The 18,973-nt window shown below is 42.0% G+C and overlaps 1 protein-coding gene across 7 annotated transcripts in view; it reads left to right on the forward strand.

Annotated features, from left to right (window-relative positions):
- Positions 1-18,973, forward strand: part of KLHL32 (kelch like family member 32) — a 208,400-nt gene that overhangs the window by 95,024 nt on the left and 94,403 nt on the right. For 5 of the 7 annotated variants that reach the window (XM_043439171.1, XM_043439179.1, XM_043439173.1 and 2 more), the window contains exon 5: positions 15,733-15,831. The exons of the other annotated variants lie outside the window; for them this stretch is intronic. In XM_043439171.1, coding sequence (XP_043295106.1) covers positions 15,733-15,831 — 99 coding nt within the window. The remainder of the gene's footprint in view (positions 1-15,732; positions 15,832-18,973) is intronic. 7 annotated transcript variants of the gene reach the window in all.

Genomic DNA, 18,973 nt, shown 5'->3' on the forward strand with positions numbered 1-18,973 from the left:
AAACAAAGCTTTTGAGATTTATACTGCAAGTTGATGTTCCATTTGAGTGGAATAATCATGCAAACATTTCAAATGAAGAGCTAATTCAAATGCATTGAATGTTCTAAGTTAATTTGTGAATACTTTATTTTCTTTGTATCCTTTATAAAAAACCATTTGTAGTTTATCCTCAAATTGAGACCCATTAATTCAGCAAATGGTTAATGAGCACCTACTATGTGTTAAGGACTCACGAGACATTAGGGTTGCACTGATGGAAGTAATGCCGTGAATGCTTTCTCAGAGTGGGCTGAACAATGAAATGACAGGTCAACACACAGTTGCATTTATTGGAAATGGATTACCAGGGGCCTGAATTATTTGTGTATGGAGCATGTTGAAGTATCTGAGAATGTTCAGTGCTCCAAAAGTTACACTAGTTCAGATAGGAGAATGAATAATTGAGCTGGAGTACTTTACTGAGTACTCCAACCAGTCCATCCTAAAGGAGATCAGTCCTGGGTGTTCATTGGAAGGACTGATGCTGAAGCTGAAACTCCCAATACTTCGGCCACCTCATGCGAAGAGTTGACTCATTGGAAAAGACCCTGATGCTAGAAGGGATTGGGGGCAGGTGGAGAAGGGGACGACAGAGGATGAGATGGCTGGATGGCATCACCGACTTGATGGACATGAGTTTGAGTAAACTCTGGGAGTTGGTGATGGACAGAGAGGCCTGGCGTGCTGCGGTTCATGGGGTCGCAAAGAGTCGAACGCGACTGAGCGACTGAACTGAACTTGCAGTTTACTTTGCAGGGAGAAAAGGCAGCCATTTGACACATGGTGACTGAATAGATGCAGCTCTTGAACAATTAAATTGTAACCATGCATCTTTATGGTATTACATGTGTATCAGGGTAGTAACAGTTTGGAACAACCCAAAGAATACAGCCACTGACCTAGAGGGACGCAAGCATGATTCTAGCCTGTGGCAGCTTTAGAGAACTGTTGACTGATTTCCACTATAAGGATCAACGCTGCTGACTGTTGCTGGAAAAAGTTACCATTTTCACTTCAAATTCAGATTCCCAAATCTCAGTTGGATGCTCACCCTAGCCAGGCAGTGCTAATTTGTTTCCCTAGTAAATTTGCTTTCTTCCTCTTCCTGCCAAGTTTTTCATTTCTTCTCTTTTCAAACCCTGTCACCCTCTCATTACCCTGCCCTGGTACACAAGGGAAACTCATCTTCCATTGAGAAACATTCAGACAGGAAATACATCTTTTCACCATCCCCAAACTCCCCACATTCTGTGCACTTATTTTGTGTCTTCCCATCTTTTATGCTGGAAGAGACATCCTTGCTTTGTGAGAGGCTAATCTCTCCACTTAAGCTCTGGATCCTCCTTCCTCTTATGCTCTCAGACATCATTCCTGAATCCTCATGTCTGTCTCGTCTGTCATCAGTTTCTCCTCCACTGGCGTATTCCCACCAGTGTAAAAACATGCTTTATTCTTCATCTTTCAAAATCCCCTTTCTTGTTTTTCTCTTCTTCTTCAACTACCATTTATTCCTCTGCTTTCCTTCATAGCAGAACTTATGAAAAGAGTTGCATAAACTTACTCACTGTTTCTCATTTTTACTCCCTGTTCCATTCATCAGGTCTGGAAGTTTCCATCTTCAGCATCCCACTGAAACTGATCTGATAGTCACAGATGTTGGTGGACTGATTCATTGGTCCTCTCAGCTGCATTCAACACAGTCAGTCTGCCTCTCCATTGAAGCCGTTTTGTGAAGACACCACACTCTGTGGGTTCTTATTCTTATTCCCCCCAGCTCTCCTCCCTATCATTCCTTTTCAAGTGTCTTTGCTTGCTCCTCCTTCCATAGGCTCTGAGTTCCTCATGTGTCAAAACCCTCCTGTTTATGTCTTACCCACTCACTCAACACTATCATCCAGACCCATGTTATTTGGTACAACGTTATGCTCTTGACTGCTAGTCCCCACGTGCACTCCAGACTAGAGATCAGCAAGGTTTTTCTGTGAGGGTTCAAATAAGAAATAATTCAGCCTTTGCAGGCCATATCCAGCCCTGTTGCAACTACTCAACTCTGCTGTTATGGAATGAAAACAGCCAGAGACAGATAAGTAAATAGATGAGCATGGCTCTGTTCCAATAAAACTTTATTTATGGATGCTGAAATTTGATTTTTCATATTTTTTTTACATTTGTTATTCAGTCACTCAGTCGTGTCTTTGTGACTCTTTGTGACCCCATGGACTGCAGCACGCCAGGCTTCCCTGTCCATCACCATCTCCTGGAGCTTGCTCAGACACATGCTCATTGGGTCAGTGATGCCATCCAACCATCTTGTCCTCTGTCATCCCCTTCTCCTCCTGCCTTCAGTCTTTCCCAGCATCAGGGTCTTTTCCAGTGAGTCAGTCCTTTGCATCAGCTGGTCAAAGTATTGGAGCTTCAGCATCAGTCCTTAAAATGAGTATTCAGGTCCGATTTCCTTTAGGATGGACTGCTTTGATCTCCATTTAGTCCAAGGGACCCTCAAGAGTTTTCTCCAACTTCACAAGTCAAAAGCATCAATTCTTCGGCACTCAACCTTCTTTATAGTACAACGCTCACATCCATACATGACTACTGGAAAGACCATAGCTTTGACTAGACGGACCTTTGTCAGCAGTGTCTCTGCTTTTTAATATGCTGTCTAGGTTTGTCATAGCTATTTTTCCAAGGAGCAAGCGTCTTAATTTCATGGCTGCTGTCACCATCTGCAATGATTTTAGAGCCCAAGAAAATAAAATCTGTCAGTGTTTCCATTGTTTCCCCATCTGTTTGCCCTGAAGTGATGGGATCAGATGCCATGATCTTTGTTTTTTGAATGTTGAGTTTTCAGACAGCTTTTTCACTCTCCTCTTTCACTTTCATCAAGATGCTCTTTAGTTCCTTTTTGCTTTCTGCCATAAGGGTGGTGTCATCTGCATATCTGAGGTTATTGATATTTCTCCCGAAAATCTTGATTCCAGCTTGTGCTTCATCCAGTCCAGTATTTCTCATGATATCCTCTGCATATAAGTTAAATAAGCAGGGTAACAACATATGGCCTTGACACATTCCTTTCCTAATTTGGAATCAGTCTGTTGTTCCAGGTCTGGTTCTAACTGTTGCTTCTTGACCTGCATACAGGTTTTTCAGGAGGCAGAAAAGGTGGTCTGGTATATCTATCTCTTTTAAGAATTTTCAAGTTTGTTGTGATCCATACAGTCAAAGGCTTTAGTGTAGTCAATGAAGCAGTAGATGTTTTTCTAGAATTCTCCTGCTTTTTCTGTGATCCAGCGGGCTTCCCTGGTGGCTCAGATGGTAGAGCGTCTGCCTGCAATGTGGGAGACCCAAGAGGCTAAAGAGCCTCTTGATGAAAGTGAAAGAGGAGAGTGAAAAAGTTGTCTTAAAACTCAACATTCAGAAAACCGAGATCATGGCATCCGGTCCCATCACTTCATGGCAAATAGATGGGGAAACAGTGACAGACTGTATTTTTTGGGGGCTTCAAAATCACTGCAGATGGTAACTGCAGCCATGAAATTAAAAGACGCTTGCTCCTTGGAAGAAAAGTTATGACCAACCTAGACAGCATATTAAAAAGCAGAGACATTACTTTGCCAACAAAGGTCCGTCTAGTCAAGGCTATTGGAGAAGGCGATAGCACCCCACTCCAGTACTCTTGCCTGGAAACTCCATGGATGGAGGAGTCTGGTAGGCTGCAGTCCCTGGGGTTGAGAAGAGTCGGACATGACTGAGCGACTTCACTTTCACTTTTCACTTTCATGCCCCGGAGAAGGAAATGGCAACCCACTCCAGTGTCCTTGCCTGGAGAATCCCAGGGATGGGGGAGCCTGGTGGGCTGCCGTCTATGGGGTCACACAGAGTCGGACACGACTGAAGCGACTTAGCAGCAGCAGCAGCAGCAGTCAAAGCTATGGTTTTTCCCGTAGTCATGAATGAATGTGAGAGTTGGACTATAAAGAAAGCTGAGTGTTGAAGAATTGATGCTTTTGAACTGTGGTGTTGGAGAAGACTCTTGAGAGTCCCTTGGACTGCAAGGAGATCCAACTGTCCATCCTAAAGGAAATCAGTCCTGAATATTCATTGGAGGACTGATACTGAAACTTTGGCCACCTGATGTAAAGAACTGACTCATATGTAAAGACCCTGGTGCTTGTGAAGATTGAAGGTGGGAGGAGACAGAGCATGAGGTGGTTGGATGGCATCACTGACTCAGTGGACCTGAGTCTGCACAAGCTCTGGGAGTGGGTGATGGACAGGGAAGCCTGGCATGCTGCAGTCCGTGGGGTCGCAAAAAGTCAGACGCAACTGAGCAACTGAACTGAACTGAACTGACGGAGATAATAAAAAGATTGGTGGTTGTCAGGGGCTCGGGGGAGGTATGGATGAGTAAGGCAGAGCACAGAGGACTTTTGGGGCAGTGAAAATACTCTGTACTCACTCCTGATGTTCATCTAAACCCCAAGCCAAGAGTGAAGCCTAATATGAATTGTGGAGTTTAGGTGCTAATACTATGTTAGTGTGGATTCACCGATTGTAACAAACGTACCATCCTGGTGGGAACTGTTTGTAATGGGGGAGATTATGCATATGCAGGATTAGGAAGTATATGGGACTCTGCTTTCTGCTCAGTTTGTTGTGGACCTAAGAGTGCTCTAAAAGATGAAGTTTATTAATGAAAAAAATAAAATTTAAAAAACGCAAGTAAAATTTTTGTCTTAAACCGTTTTTTTCTTAGCTCACAGGCCATATGAAAAGTATGTGAAAGAAAAATTTGGTCTGGGACTTACAGTTTGCTAACTAGACTCATATATTTCTGACTACTTGATATCTCTTTTTGGATGACTAATAGCCATCCAGTAAGCCACACATTTAACATAGCTCCAAAGTGGAACTTTTGATATTTCCTTCAAATCTGTTTCTTCCTTTGTTTTTACTCTTGCCAGTTGATGGTGCCTCAGCCTATCCTACTGCCAAAGCCTAGATTCTAAGTACTGTACAGTGAGGAAGCTTGTTTGTCTTGTTCATGTTCATACCCAAGTGCCTAGAAAGGTGCCTAGACAGTGTAGCACTCAGAAAAGATTTTTCTGTTTGAATGGGTGAATTTCTCCGCCTTCAGTTTCTGCATTTGCCTTATGGGGTTAATATTTACCTTTCAGGAGTGAGGAGTGGGGAACAGTGTAAGAAAGAGAGATAACATGTACAAAATTACCTCCTATGACACCTGGTCCGTAGTAGGCAATGTAAACATTAGAAATAGAAGTCATCATTTGTGAAGTAATTATTTTCTGTTCATGGAATTAACAACAATAACAATAGCACCTATATTTTTTTACCCTGTGAAACATGCCAGGGATTGTTCTAAAATTTTTACCAGGGTTATTCCATTTCATCCTTATATGAAGACTTTACAAAAGTAGGTCGTAGTCATCCCCCTTTTTAAAAATTTAATGATGCTAAAAACAAACATGTCAATCACTTGCCCATGTGGCTCCAGTGGCTCCTGAAGCCATCCTTTTACTTCCATTTCTTATAAAGCAAATACAAGGACGTCCCCAAATGAACATGGAGTTGAAGATCAGTGAGGTATTTCTTCACGTGAAAAGTTATTCTGCAGCTTCCTTCAGTGACGTGAGGCATTCCCAGCCAGGTGCTCCGGCAGCATCGTGTGCCCAGGCTGTCATGGCCTGAAGCATAGTGGTTCCTTTTGCCTCTTTGCTTCTGTCTGTGCTCAGGCACCCAGCAGTGACATCATAGTAGCCAACTATAAATGAACATTGGCGCCCGCCCTATTCATTCTCCCAGAGACCTTCCATCTTTGGACGTCAGTGTTTTAAAGTAATGTTCTTTTTCCTTTGGCCATACTAGCATTATAAGAAACTAGCTCTGTATGGAAAAGCTCAGATTCATTCATAAAGCTTAATGGAATGAAACCTCCCATGTTCATCACACTTGAAAGAGCACTGGTTATAAAAGTGAATCTTAATAATTAATTTGGCATTTCTTATAACCTGTAATGACCTTCATGTTTCATTATATTTAATTGCTGGGACTGCTTCTTTCTCTTGGAGTGAAAAACTCTTAAAAATTTGTTCTGCCTTTTCAAATAATTAAGCCATATTTTTAAAGTAATGTAAGTATATATAATTCATCTTTACATCTTTTTAAATAATATATTTTGTTAATTTAAACACAATGAAGAAAACTGTTGGAAGTGGCTGTCTGACAGAATTATTGATCTTAGAGCTTGAAATACCAGAACTGTGGAAATGGAAAAGGGGGACAAAAGAAAATGAGGCTTGCTCATGCAGTCTGAGGGGACCAAGTTTTTTGTGTGAAGGGATTATTTCACAGCTTCATTGAAATGAAGCACCTCCAGCCAAGTGCTCCTATAGCACCCTGTGCCCACTACTATCTTAGCAGCTTAGTAATTCCATCTGACTCCTTTCTTCTGTCTCTACTTGAGCACCTAGCTCGAGTATTTAATCCATCACCCTTTCACGTGTCCTAAAATAGGAAAGGAAGAATAAGGAGCAACATATGTAGACTTTTGAAGTTTCATTAATGGTAATAACATTTTTGCGGGGCTGCATGGAGTTTCCTAGCAGTGTAGTGGTGGTGGTTTAGTCACTGAGTCATGTTCAACTCTTTGTGACCCCACGGACTATAGTCCGTCAGGCTCCGTCCATGGGATTCCCCAGGCTGGGATACTGGAGTGGGTAGTCATTTCCTTCTCCAGGGGATCTTCCTGGACCAGGGATTGAACCTGTGTCTCCTTCCTTGGCAGGTGGATTCTTCATCTGCCTATAACCTTAGAAACTTCACATGAAGCAAATGAGACTGTGTAAACTTGTGAAGGAAAATAATAGAATCTCCAAGTGATTATCACCATACTTTTTTCTATTAATATGTTTCTATTGTGGTTTTACCTTTGTGGTTTTAAGCAGTTTTTGCAAGATATTCTGAAAATCAAGTCCCATTTTCTCTTTTTTTTTTGTATTCTAATAGATGGAAAAGTTGATTGCTTTTTCATAAATTGAAAATCAATTAGTATATTTAAGTGTTTGATATTAAGATCATGTAGGAATTTGTACAAGTGTACCATGTTTGGAAGAAAACCACCAACAAAATTTGAAACTTAAGGAATCAATAATCAAATCACAAATTCAATGTATGGAACATCCAGCCCAAAGGTGACCTTTATTTGTGCACATTACTATGACTGTTAGTTGAAATGGCTGTTGTGTCCTTTTGTTTAACTCTTTCAACTACATAATCCTTGATTTGGGTTAGCATGTGGCCAGGCTCTCTCATGGAGGCTTTTGACGTCTTCTAACATTTTCTCCAGGACCTGTATTTTTTACTCCTGTAAATTTCTTTACTAAATAATTCCTGAGGTATTCTAAGGTGTTCAACAGCAATGAACGTGAAATAGGATGGACCCTATCATCATAGTCTCATAGGTAAGACATAAAATAAGACACACATACACACCTAACTTCCTCAAGGCAAAGCAGTCACATGAAAAAGAAACAGATAATGGTTGATATTTATTGCAGGTTTATATAAGCAGATACTCTGCTGAGAGTCGTAGCCTATACTTTGATTGTCAGCACAACACCCATTCCCTCTTTCTTCTTAATATCTAATTCCAATTTAATTTGGGACAATAGTGCATCTAGCTATAAAAACTCAACTTCCCAGGTTCTTTTACAGTTTTGAGTAGCCACATGAACTAGACTTGGCAGATGAAATGTAAATGGAAGTCCGTGTGGTAGTATTTTTAGGAAATCTGTTATTTCCTGGTAAATAATATCAGCTGGCTTACTATTTCTATTCCTTTTCCTCTCATTTCTTCTGTTTTGAGTGCAAATGCAATGCCTGGAGGTGTGACAGCCTTTTTGTGACCATGGAACCACAGGCTAAGATTGGAGAAGTAGGAAATTGCAAGGAACCTGATTTGTTGACACTCCAAGCTGTCTAAATTTATGTTTCATGAGAAAAATCGGTCCCAAATTGCTTAAGCCATTTAGCTAACACAGCCATATACAGTTGTAATGACGTATATGCATTTTCTCAGTCTTTAAAACAATTTTTTGAGATAGGTTTTATAATTTCATTGTATAAATGAGGAAACTGAGGCAGAATTGAGTATTTATCTCAATCTCATTCTGCCAGCTGGGATTTGAAGTCAGGTGGTGTGACCTGGAGCTCATGGTTTTAGTTCATTAGACATCTGGGGTAATTTGGAGTCCCAGGAGATTAATCCCAGTCTCAGAGTAGCGTGAAGGGAAATCTTGCAAAGCTTTGTATAGGAAGTGGACTTCACTGAATCTTGACAAATGGGTAGGATTTTGATACAGACATTAAAGAAGTTAGGAGGGCATTCAAGGTAGAGAAAAAGGTATTGCCTATATGTGGAAGACAGTGGGCTTTTGGCTTTAGGAAAGGAACCATAGGGTTGCAGAGTTGGAAGGTTTATAAATTAGGTTGGGGCCACGTCATAAGATTTCTGAATATAAAGACAAAAAGTTTGAACTTCTTACATTCATAAACTGGGACCTGATGTATGGAGAACTACTGAATTCTGATTGATGTGATGCGTATTAAGTGTTTCAACAGAAATGTTTATGAACATTTCCCAGAATTACAGATACATCTAGAAAGTTGAATTCATACTTTATTATCCTTATTTATTATTTTTCTTTCTTAGAAATAAAGTGTCTGTTATAAAGATACTCTTCCTAAAATTTAGAAAATCCTTTTACTTTAATCTTGGGCGCCACCTTGTGGTTTAAAAAATCCTTAGTGTAATGGTTTTGAAAGAAAAACTAAATTGATGGCAGTTTTTCATAGCTGGATCTTGTGGTTCAAATTCTGTCTATAGGAAGTCTGTTGAAGAACTTTATACAAAGCATTTTATGTATCCTTAATATCTGATAATTTAAAAGTTATTTACGCTGTTGTATTCAATTTACTTGTTTTTATTTATAAATTCAAATTGTGATAATTTGCCATTTTTGCTGTTATACAGAAAAAATTTCCCAAAGAAACAATTCTAAAGAAGAATAAATGTACTCATTTATTCTTATAAATAGTCTTAAGCCGCATCTAATTTTCACTTACATGAGAGCTTTCAAAAGGGCTTGTGTTCCCGTGCGCACAGTTTGTTTGGTAAAGACCTTCATTGTTTGACTTCAACATGTTCAGTTCCTTCAGGCTGCTTTATCCACAAACCCAGAGGTAGGTAATTTAAACATCTCCTGAAGCAGAAAATGAGGAAGATAGCTTTGAAGAACTGAGATACAACATTTTTTTGAAGATGCTAACTCACCTATTCATAAAGCAGGATAACTCACACCAAGACTTGCCATGGCTGTTAAAGACAATCCCTACCCGTAGCAACTCCAAGAAGCAAGGTAAAGTGAGAGAAAAAAGTAAAGAGAAGAAAAACAATAAGAAGGCAAAATTAAAAGGATGCACAGACACTTGGTGATCTGGGAGAAGGAGCTGCAGAAGGAAAGGCAGGAACGCCTTGGGGTCTGTGGGCTCCATTCGCCCGGGCCCTGTCCTCCCAGAGCCCTGCCGGGTGAGGACCTGGCTCATCTTGTAGCCTCTGCAGACTCTCACCTCTCCCCCACGCTCTTCTTTCTTAAGTTTCTGGCCTTGTGTCCAGCCCGAGGATATTGCTGGGATCCGGAGCCCCAGTCTCGTTCCAGTTTGGAAGGCCTTGTTAGAGATTGTGCAGCTTCCCGGGTGGTGCTAGTGCTGAGGACCCGCCTGCCACTGCAGGAGACTGAGAGACGGGGGTTCGATCCTGGAGTTGTGAGTATCCTCTGGAGGAGGGCATGGCAGCCCACTCCAGTGTTCTTGCCTGGAGAATCCCGTGGACAGAGGAGGCTGACAGACTACAGTCCGTGGGGTCACAAAGAGTGGGACACAACTGAGGGACTTAGCACACACACAGATTGTGCAGATCCAACCTTGCTTAGATCAGAGGCCACCTTTGGCCTGGGGATTCAGGAGTGCCTCCTTCTGGCAGGGTGGTTGGACCCTTCATGCCTGAATTCTGATGTGGTCACTCTCACTGGTGTCTTTAGAGACCACCGCCTCCAACTGTAGTTGTGGCTTTTACCTCTGTTGCTTCCTCACACTACCCAGTGTCACCCTGACTCCAGCCACTGACCGCTTCTTATCCTCAGCTGATCACAGTGAAGGCAGAGTCTCAGCATTTGGGGCAGGGGTCAGCAGTGGATCTTCCCTCAGCTGACATGGACTAGCTTGCCCCCAGCTGCAGGAAAGCGTTTGAAATGAGACTGTCACCTCCCCAGCTAGGACTGTCCAGCTCCCCTCTTTCAAGTTCAGCCCTCTGTATTCTGTTACCTGGAGGTCAGGTGTGAATGGGTGGCAGGGAAAGCATGTTCCATACAACGGCCTGTGAACAGGCAGCTCGTGCCCAGCTGAGATTGCATCAGAACCTCTTTGAACAGTCTGAAGACACCCCACTTCTGCCTCCACCCAGGCAGGGGAGCATCTCTGAGGAAAGAGGCAATGCCAGCCCAGTTGGGTGGCCTTAGTGTTTTCCTGGACTACTTGGCTTTATGCATCCTGCGTTTCTTGATCTTTTTTGTTATTCAGCCATTGGTCTTGTCCTCCATCTCATCTGAGCTAAGCTCCTCCAGTTTGATGATGGACGAGGTGTGTCAAGCTCCCACTCTCCTCCTCTGTGCTCTGAACTGTCAGGGACGCCCTTCCCTCCTGTGGCTGGTCCTGGAGTGATCCTTCCTCCCGTCTGACCTGCTTTGAGGGCCAGACTAGATGTGGGTGGATATGCATTCCTGAAAGGCCTAAGTGTAACCAACATGTGCTCTGCAACACTTAAACTTAGCGATCTCCGTTGTCATCTGTCAACTGACGTGTGGGAGAGCCCTTCCTTCTACAGAAGGCCATTTTCACCCGGTTCTTCTAGACAACCAATCGATTGGCCATACTGTACACCATGATGAGATCCAACCTTTTTTTTTTTGTGCCCAAACACAAATTCTCTGGAAAAATATATGAGGACAACCAGTCACCAATAAACTACAGAACTGACTTTGAGGGTTTCCCTGGTGACTCAGATGGTGAAGAATCTGCCTGCAATGCAGGAGACCCGGGTTTGATCCCTGGGTTGGGAAGATACCCTAGAGAAGGAAATAGCAACCCACTCCAGTATTCTTGCCTGGGAAATCCCATGGACAGAGAAGCCTGGCAGGCTACAGTCCATGGGGTTGCAAAGAGTTGGACAGCGACTAATATAAATAAATATAAGTGGAGCTTGGAAATGCTGGTTCTGTTTCTATAAGTGAGACCCAGCTTTTCTGGTAGGTTTTTGTTTTTGTTTTTTCAAGCCACTTCCTTTAAAATCACCTAGGGATTTTCTGTGAATAAAGCATTTTTTTTTTTTTTTTTTTTTTTAGAGAAACTTATGTTATAATGAGAGAAGGAAAAAACTACAGAACAGAAATCAAGAAAAAAAGACAAAAAACAATCCCAGTATGGGCTTCTCTTCTGAGGTTTCTCCAGGTGGCCCGCTGGACGTGTTACACTTGCTGTGGAATATTCATCTTGTCTCTCTGTGATATCTGTCTTTGTGTTTGGCATTACTGAGCCTTAGAGGTTATCATGAATGCCAGTTGTGTGAAATAAGCACAACTGACAGGATTTAAAGGCTAAGACTAACCTTTCTAATCCATCTATTCCCCATTCTGCGCCTTAGGCCATGCCTCTTCTGCAAGAATACACTACATCCTTGCTTCTGTGAAGGGAGCTGCAATAATTTCCTGAATGTCAGTCAAAGCCTTTCTCCTCGAGGAGTTAGAAAAATTCAGATTTTTCCCTCTGACTAGACAGGAAAGGAGCTGTAAAGACTTTTCAGAATAAGATGAGTGTTGGTATTTTTGCCACACATGCTTAACTTTTTCACTTCTTTGATCATTGAGAAATAAAATGTATAGTCCTTTTCCCTCTCTCCTCTCATGTTAGGCTTATTAATAAAGTTAATTCTGAATTTAAAAATATATCTAGAGGACTTCCCTGACAGTCCAGTGGTTGGGACTCCACACTTCCACTGCAGGGGGGTGCAGGTTTTATCCCTGGTTGGGGAACCAGGATCCTGCATGCCGCCTGGTGTGGCCAACAGTAAATAATAAATAAATAATTTTTAAAAATTAAAAAAAAGCATGTCTAAAGATAAATTCTTGATAGCTCAGTTGGTAAAGAATCTGCTTGCAATGCAGGAGACCCCAGTTCAATTCCTGGGTTGGGAAGATCCCCTGGAGAAGGGAAAGTCTACCCAGTCCAATATTCTGACCTGGAGAATTCCGTGGACTGTATCTATAGTCCTTGGGGTCACAAAGAGTTGGACACAATTGAGCAACTTTCACTTTTCACTTTCAGAGGTAAATTAATTCAGTAAATTACTATAAGATAAATCCATCAATGTTAAGTGAAAGCTTTTTGTTTATTATTGTTCTAAGTGCTAGGGATACAAAATGGCTCAAGTTCTTACTCTCCTGGATCATGTGTCCTAGTGAGTGGAGGAACAGAAAATCATCAGCGAGACAAATATGTAGTATGTTGAGAGATGTAAAGTGCTATGAAGAAGAATAAAGCAAAGAGATTGGGGATAGGGGTAATGGGGAGTGGGGAGTGGTGTGCTGTTTTACATAGGATGGTCAGAGAAGGCCTCTTAGGTAAGATGTTGTCTGGGCAGAGGTCTGAAGAGCTAGAGGGAGTGAGCCTCTCTGATATCTTGAGGAAGACCAATCCAGGCAAAGAAAGCAGCTAGATGTAAACGCTAAGGTGCTCTGTGTATTCAAAAGGTTCAGTTCAGTTCAGTCGCTCAGTCATGTCCGACTCTTTGCAACCCTATGAACTGCAGCACGCCAGGCCTCCCTGTCCATCACCAACTCCCGGAGTCCACCCAAACCCATGTCCATCGAGTCAGTGGTGCCATCCAACCATCTCATCCTCTGTCGCCCCCTTCTCCTCTTGCCCTCAATCTTTCCCAGCATCAGGGTCTTTTCCAATGAGTCAGCTCTTCACATCAGGTGGCCAAAGTATGGAGTTTCAGCTTCAACATCAGTCCTTCCAATGAACACCCAGGACTGATCTCCTTCAGGATGGACTGGTTGGATCTCCTTGCAGTCCAAGGGACTCTCAAGAGTCTTCTCCAACACCACAGTTCAAAAGCATGAATTCCTCGGCACTCATCTTTCTTTATAGCCCAACTCTCACATCCATACGTGACCACTGGAAAAACCAGGAAAGGAACTTATTTGAAAGGAATTTATATGATATAGTGAACACTTTGGCCTTTTTTCCAATGAGATAAAAAGTTGGACAATTCTGAATGAAAGAGTGACATGATTTCATTTCTGTTGTTAATTTTTTATTTTTTTCATTTCTGTTATTAAAGAACCATTTGATTGATATTAAAAGCAGTGCAAGAAGGCAAAGGAGAGAGCAGGTCAACTAGTTAGGAGGCTGTTATGTAGGAGACAGTGGGTTGGACTAGAGTGATAATGATTAAAGAGGTACTGAGTATGTTTGATTCTGGAACTATTTTGAAGTAGAGCTAACAGGAGGAGTGTCTGATGGATCAGATGTGAGGTATGAGAAAAATGAGAGGAGTCAGGAATGACTCTGGGGTTTTAGTGTAAATAACTGAGTTGCTTTTGCTGAAATGGCTGGATTGGGGTAGGAGCAGGTTTGGTGGTTGGTGGAGAGGATGAAGAGTTCAGTGTGGAGCACTTTCAGGTCGAGCTGCCCATTAGATACCCAAGTGGTGACACGGAATAGGTGGTTGAATATTAGCCTGAAGTTCAAGGGTGAGGTTGGGGCTGGAGAAACAAATTTGAGTGTAATCAGTGTGTGGACAGTTTTAAAGCCATGGGATTATGTGAGGTCATCCACAGAGTTAGTAGAGAGAGGAAAGAAGAGATGGGGGACTGAGCTGTGAGCATGTCCAACGCTTACAGTTTGGGAAGGAGATGGAAAGGCAAAAACCGAGAGAGAGAGTGTTGTCCTAGGGGCAGGGGAAGAAATTGTTCAAGAAGAGGAGCAGTCAGCTTTGCTAACTGCTGCTGGCTTGAGTAAGATTAAACATTGAGAAGTGGCTCTTGGATGTAGAAGTCACTGATGGCCTTGATGAGAGCATTTTTAGAGAAACCATGGGAACAAAACTCAACAGGTATAGATTTGAAAGAGAGCAGAGTAGAGCAAACAATGGGATTTGATATAGACAACTTCCCCTGAGGAGCTTTGTTATGATGGGAAGCATGAAGGGTCTTTGGGGTCAAGGGACGGGATTTTTATTTCTTAAGAGCGCAAATGGCATATTTGTATGCTGGTGAGAGTTATCAAACAGTAGAAGAGAACAGCTGATGATACAGAAATGAGAGGGGAAGTATCAGGCAAAGAGAGATGGGATCTAGTGCCCAAGTGGAGTGTGGAGGAGAATAAAATGTGCTGGAACAGATACGAGTAGGTGGGTTGGTAGACTTGGTGGTGGGCACCTTTGGAAGATCATAAGGTTAGCATAAGAAGAGAGGCAAGGAGTTGGAGGCTTGAGGAGAGAGGAGCGTGAGAGGAGGACTAGAGGAAGAGAGCGAGCTGACTCTGTCAGTGTTTTTCTGGCTTCACTGGGCAATGGAAGCCCCAGGGGGGTTTGTCAAAACACCAGTTGCTGGGCCTTACTCGAAAGTTTCTGATTCAGTTAGGTCTGCGGAGGTACCTAAGAATTTGCAATTTTCAGGATTTCCCAGGTAACGCTGATGCTGCTGGTTCAGAGACTAGACTTCAGGAACCACTGGGCTTAGAAAATGGGTGAGGAAGACTGGAGCAGCACGGAAGTCCTCCTGTGCCTGGCAGTCTTGGATGTAAAGTGAATTTAGTCAACTTAGTTGTGTGTTTTTCTCTAGTCCTGTTTACCGGCTCAAGAGCTGGCAGCTGTAGGCCCAAAGTTGGACCTAATCAGGGAAAAATGAAGAGTGCTATTGCCAGTATATCTGGGGCATTTTGCTTTCTCTCTGATGCCTTTCTATACTAAAAATACTATTTCTACATCTTTTATTTGAAACAGAAAGGATTAGAGAATCAGAGATCGAGAAGGGAAAAAAATGAAAGCTTGTGGTTGAAGTTATTATAGGATTTAGAAGTAAAGTGGAGTAATATCTACCTCTGGTTTCGTATTTCAAGGAGAAATGTAAACCCTTTTCCCTCAAATACCTGTTAACTGTACTTTTTCTGCAATTTACTGAAGAAAAACATTCTGAAGTATACACTGAAAAACTGAAATTCAATTCTTCTGTATTTATAAGATGACATTCATCACAAACTGAATTTTAAGACCATTATATTGGTCTTTGCAAATGTTCATATCCTCCTGCAAAAATAAGTGGTTAAGTGTGGAGCTTTGTGCACAAGAAATGAGTATTGGAAATGAGAACTCAGCTGTTAGAACGAGGGCCACAGCTCATTAATCAGAACAGAAAAAAAGGACTGTCTTCCCTAATAAGAAACGGTATTAATTCAGATGTAGTATGTTAAGGAGCAATTTAAATATAGTATATTTGCATATTAGGCAAGTTTTAAGTAACTGATTATTTTCTTTTATTAAAAAAAAAACAACAACAGATTTTGTTGGAGCCAGGCGTGATCCAGGATGTGTTAGCGGCTGGCAGTCACCTGCAGTTACTGGAGCTTCTCAATTTATGTTCTCACTATCTCATCCAGGTATGTAAGCTTGCATCTTGCTAGTCTGCCCTGCTCGCTCCTCCCCCTGCAGTAACCCGGCAACTGGAGCCCAGTGACAGAGAAAATGCAAGAGGGGCGGGCGGGAGATGTGGCCTGCGGTGGTGGAATTTCCCCAGGACACAAGTTGAGGCTTCTAGGGGGGCAGCTGCAGCTCCCAGCGTCCCACCGCATGTCCCCACCCGTCTCCGCCCACCCTGGGCCTCCACCGTCCTTGGGCAGCAGGGCAACTCAGCAACCACAGACAGGGTTCACTGCTGGGGCCCTAGGAGATGACACCGGCAAGGGGCTTGACTTGAACCAATGCTGTCTGGTTGTGGAAATGCATGAAAAGTTGGATAGTCATTTCAGATTTCGGTAACAGTAGCTAACATATCATGAAGTCATATATAATTAATTGCTGCATGAACTTCTCAGGCAGTAAATTCTGGAGAAGTGATGAGTGATCTGTGCATTTTCGCCCTGATTTGCTAGGTTTGCAGGAAAGGCTTTGCGAACAGGAGGGGGAGAGTAGCCTGTCCACTGAGCACCTGCCGCTTGCTCACTGATGCTTCATGTTTGGCCCTCACAACAGGGTACACATTATGATGGGTAAAAAATCAAAGATTTGAAATAATCCCAGTGTGCCCATAGCTGGTGAGTGATAGGCCTTTCTGATTCCAAAGACCTTTTTGTTTCTCCTTGGATGAAAACGCTTTGTTTTAATAGGAAGACACGGGACATCTTAGGCAGGTAGTACGTCTTATTTTGCAGAGAGTTAAGTACCAACCCCCTATCTTGAGATCCTCCAATATATTCTGCTAGTATGACTGTTAACTTGCATTTATTACATGATTATAGCAACAGTGAAAGTAAATTTGAAAAAATAATAAAATCTACATAATTTAATTCTACTATCCTTGTGCACATGACATGTTTGTTATTAGTGAGTAGAAAAATCCTATTTTTTTGGCCTAATTATTTCCTTCCTAATAATTTCTCTAATTTTAAATATAGCCATTCTGTTACTCATTAGGTCATTTCCAAAGCCCTTTCTCGTATATCATATTATTTCATCCCCCCAGCAACCTCAGGAAATAGGAACCAGTGCTCCCTAGGGAGACAGTGTAAGGGATGTCAGCCATGTTCAACTAAGGGGCAATTCCAATACAGCGGATGAAAGTTTTATCATTATCTCAGCATATTTAATCTAATAGTAAATGTTTAAATGTTCTATCTTCTTTTCCTTCTGATTCCCCTCAATATCACTGGGTGATATGGGATAGCTATTTAAATCCCTTTCTGCAAGTAACAAATGAGAATAACATTGGTTATAAGACTTCGAATCTGTGTGTTCGATTTGTGAAATTGAAATTACTTTTATTTGACATTTTTACAACAAATATTACAACTTGTGCTTTCAGCATCATCACCTGATTCACTTTTTCCCTGGTAGATAATAATTAATGATGTGTGTTGACAAAAGTTTGCTTATGGTGCTCGCTATCATGATGCATATTAAAATAGTGTGTATATACAGGTGTGTGTGTGTGTGTGTGTGTGTAAACTATAATTCTCTCTAAATGAGAATTCCAGATGAACATGGTACATTCATGAGTATTTTTCCCTACCCATCAGATGAACCTGTCGAAATTTTGCCTAACTTGTATCACTTTGGAATTTTTAATTCCTGCAGTTCATTGTTTGCTCTGGAAAAAAAGTGTAACTTGCACACAGATGTGTTTTCTGGATAGGTCATTTATTATTAGCCTGCTTGAACAGGGGTTAAAAATTTCACTTTCTTTTCACCAATGTTTTCATTTCATTCTCTTACGTAACTTTCCTTTTCCTTTTTATCTCTCATGTTACAAGATGTTCAACTTTTAGAAGGAAATTTGACTGTAAGTGGATTAGAACCATTTGTCTGCAGAAGCCTTCATTATGTCAGTCTTTTACAGATATATCCCCTGCCTCTCTTTTAGGATTATCAAAGTACCAGAAGGGGTCAGTCTGCTTTTATGTTTTGACAGAGTCAAATAACTATACCCATTTATGATTTTTTTGGTATTATTGCTTAAGTAGTTTTGAATTTTCTATGGAATCATTTTATTGGGTATATAAAACATTTTCTGTTAAAATGAAAAATCTTTCGTGCTTTAACCGTAGTTAGAAATTAAGACCCAACATCAAAGCTAGTATATTCTCCATCCTTGTTTGGTGCTTGCTAAGTCGCTTCAGCCGTGTCCAACTCTTTGCAACCCTATGGACTGTACCCCACCAGTGTCCTCTGTCCATGGGATTCTCCAGGCAAGAGTACTGGAGTAGACCTTGTTAGGTACAACAAGGAGTTTGTGAAGCCATTTTCCTAAGATGCCTGGTATTATTTTGTTGTTCTCAGAGTAACCATTATTTCAGAGATATGAAGGGTCGACTTTGGTGCCTTCTCCTGTCCTCTAGGGCTCATTAAAAAGCATATGCTAGGAGAAGTGCTAGGTGGACACTTCCAGAAACCCACTGCCCCACCCAAGCCACCCCAAGCCTCCCCAGCCATCAGCTGTTGTGTTGACCTGAAGCTTCTTCAGCACATGCCTGGATGCTGCTGCTGCCCCCAGCCAAGGGAGGGGACACTTTGAGGTCACTGTGTGGCCTCCTTTCTCTTGCTTTTTCTCTGGCAGGCTGTTGAGGGCCAGGAGCCCACATCACAAGAGCAGCATCCCTCTGTGTCAGGGAGGATAACCACAAATTAGCCTCTCAGGCTGTGAGGTCTTCCTTGTCCTGTGAGGTCTTCGCTTATTCACTTTTGGCCCAAGGCCCTCTCACTGGACCTCTCATTGAGAACACACATGGTCTCAGTGCATGTTGGTGGGATTAACTGGTAGCGTGGCCGTGAAAACAGCCAACTCATTGAGGACGGGATGGCTGCAAGGACGAGTGGCTTACTGTAATAGCCCATCATCCTAAGGTGAGGGGTTTATAAACAACTCCTCAAGTGTGCATCCTTTCTCACTGCTTTGCGATGAAATTCTGTAGGATTCCATCCTGTATAGCCTGTCGTGTTACATATTATTAATAAGCATGACCTGTCAGACTTACCTGCTATCTGAGATTCAGTCTCAAATGAAATGTGAACGTTGCTTTCCCTGTT

Source organism: Cervus canadensis, chromosome 20 (assembly GCF_019320065.1).
Source record: "Cervus canadensis isolate Bull #8, Minnesota chromosome 20, ASM1932006v1, whole genome shotgun sequence".
Lineage (NCBI taxonomy): Eukaryota > Metazoa > Chordata > Mammalia > Artiodactyla > Cervidae > Cervus > Cervus canadensis.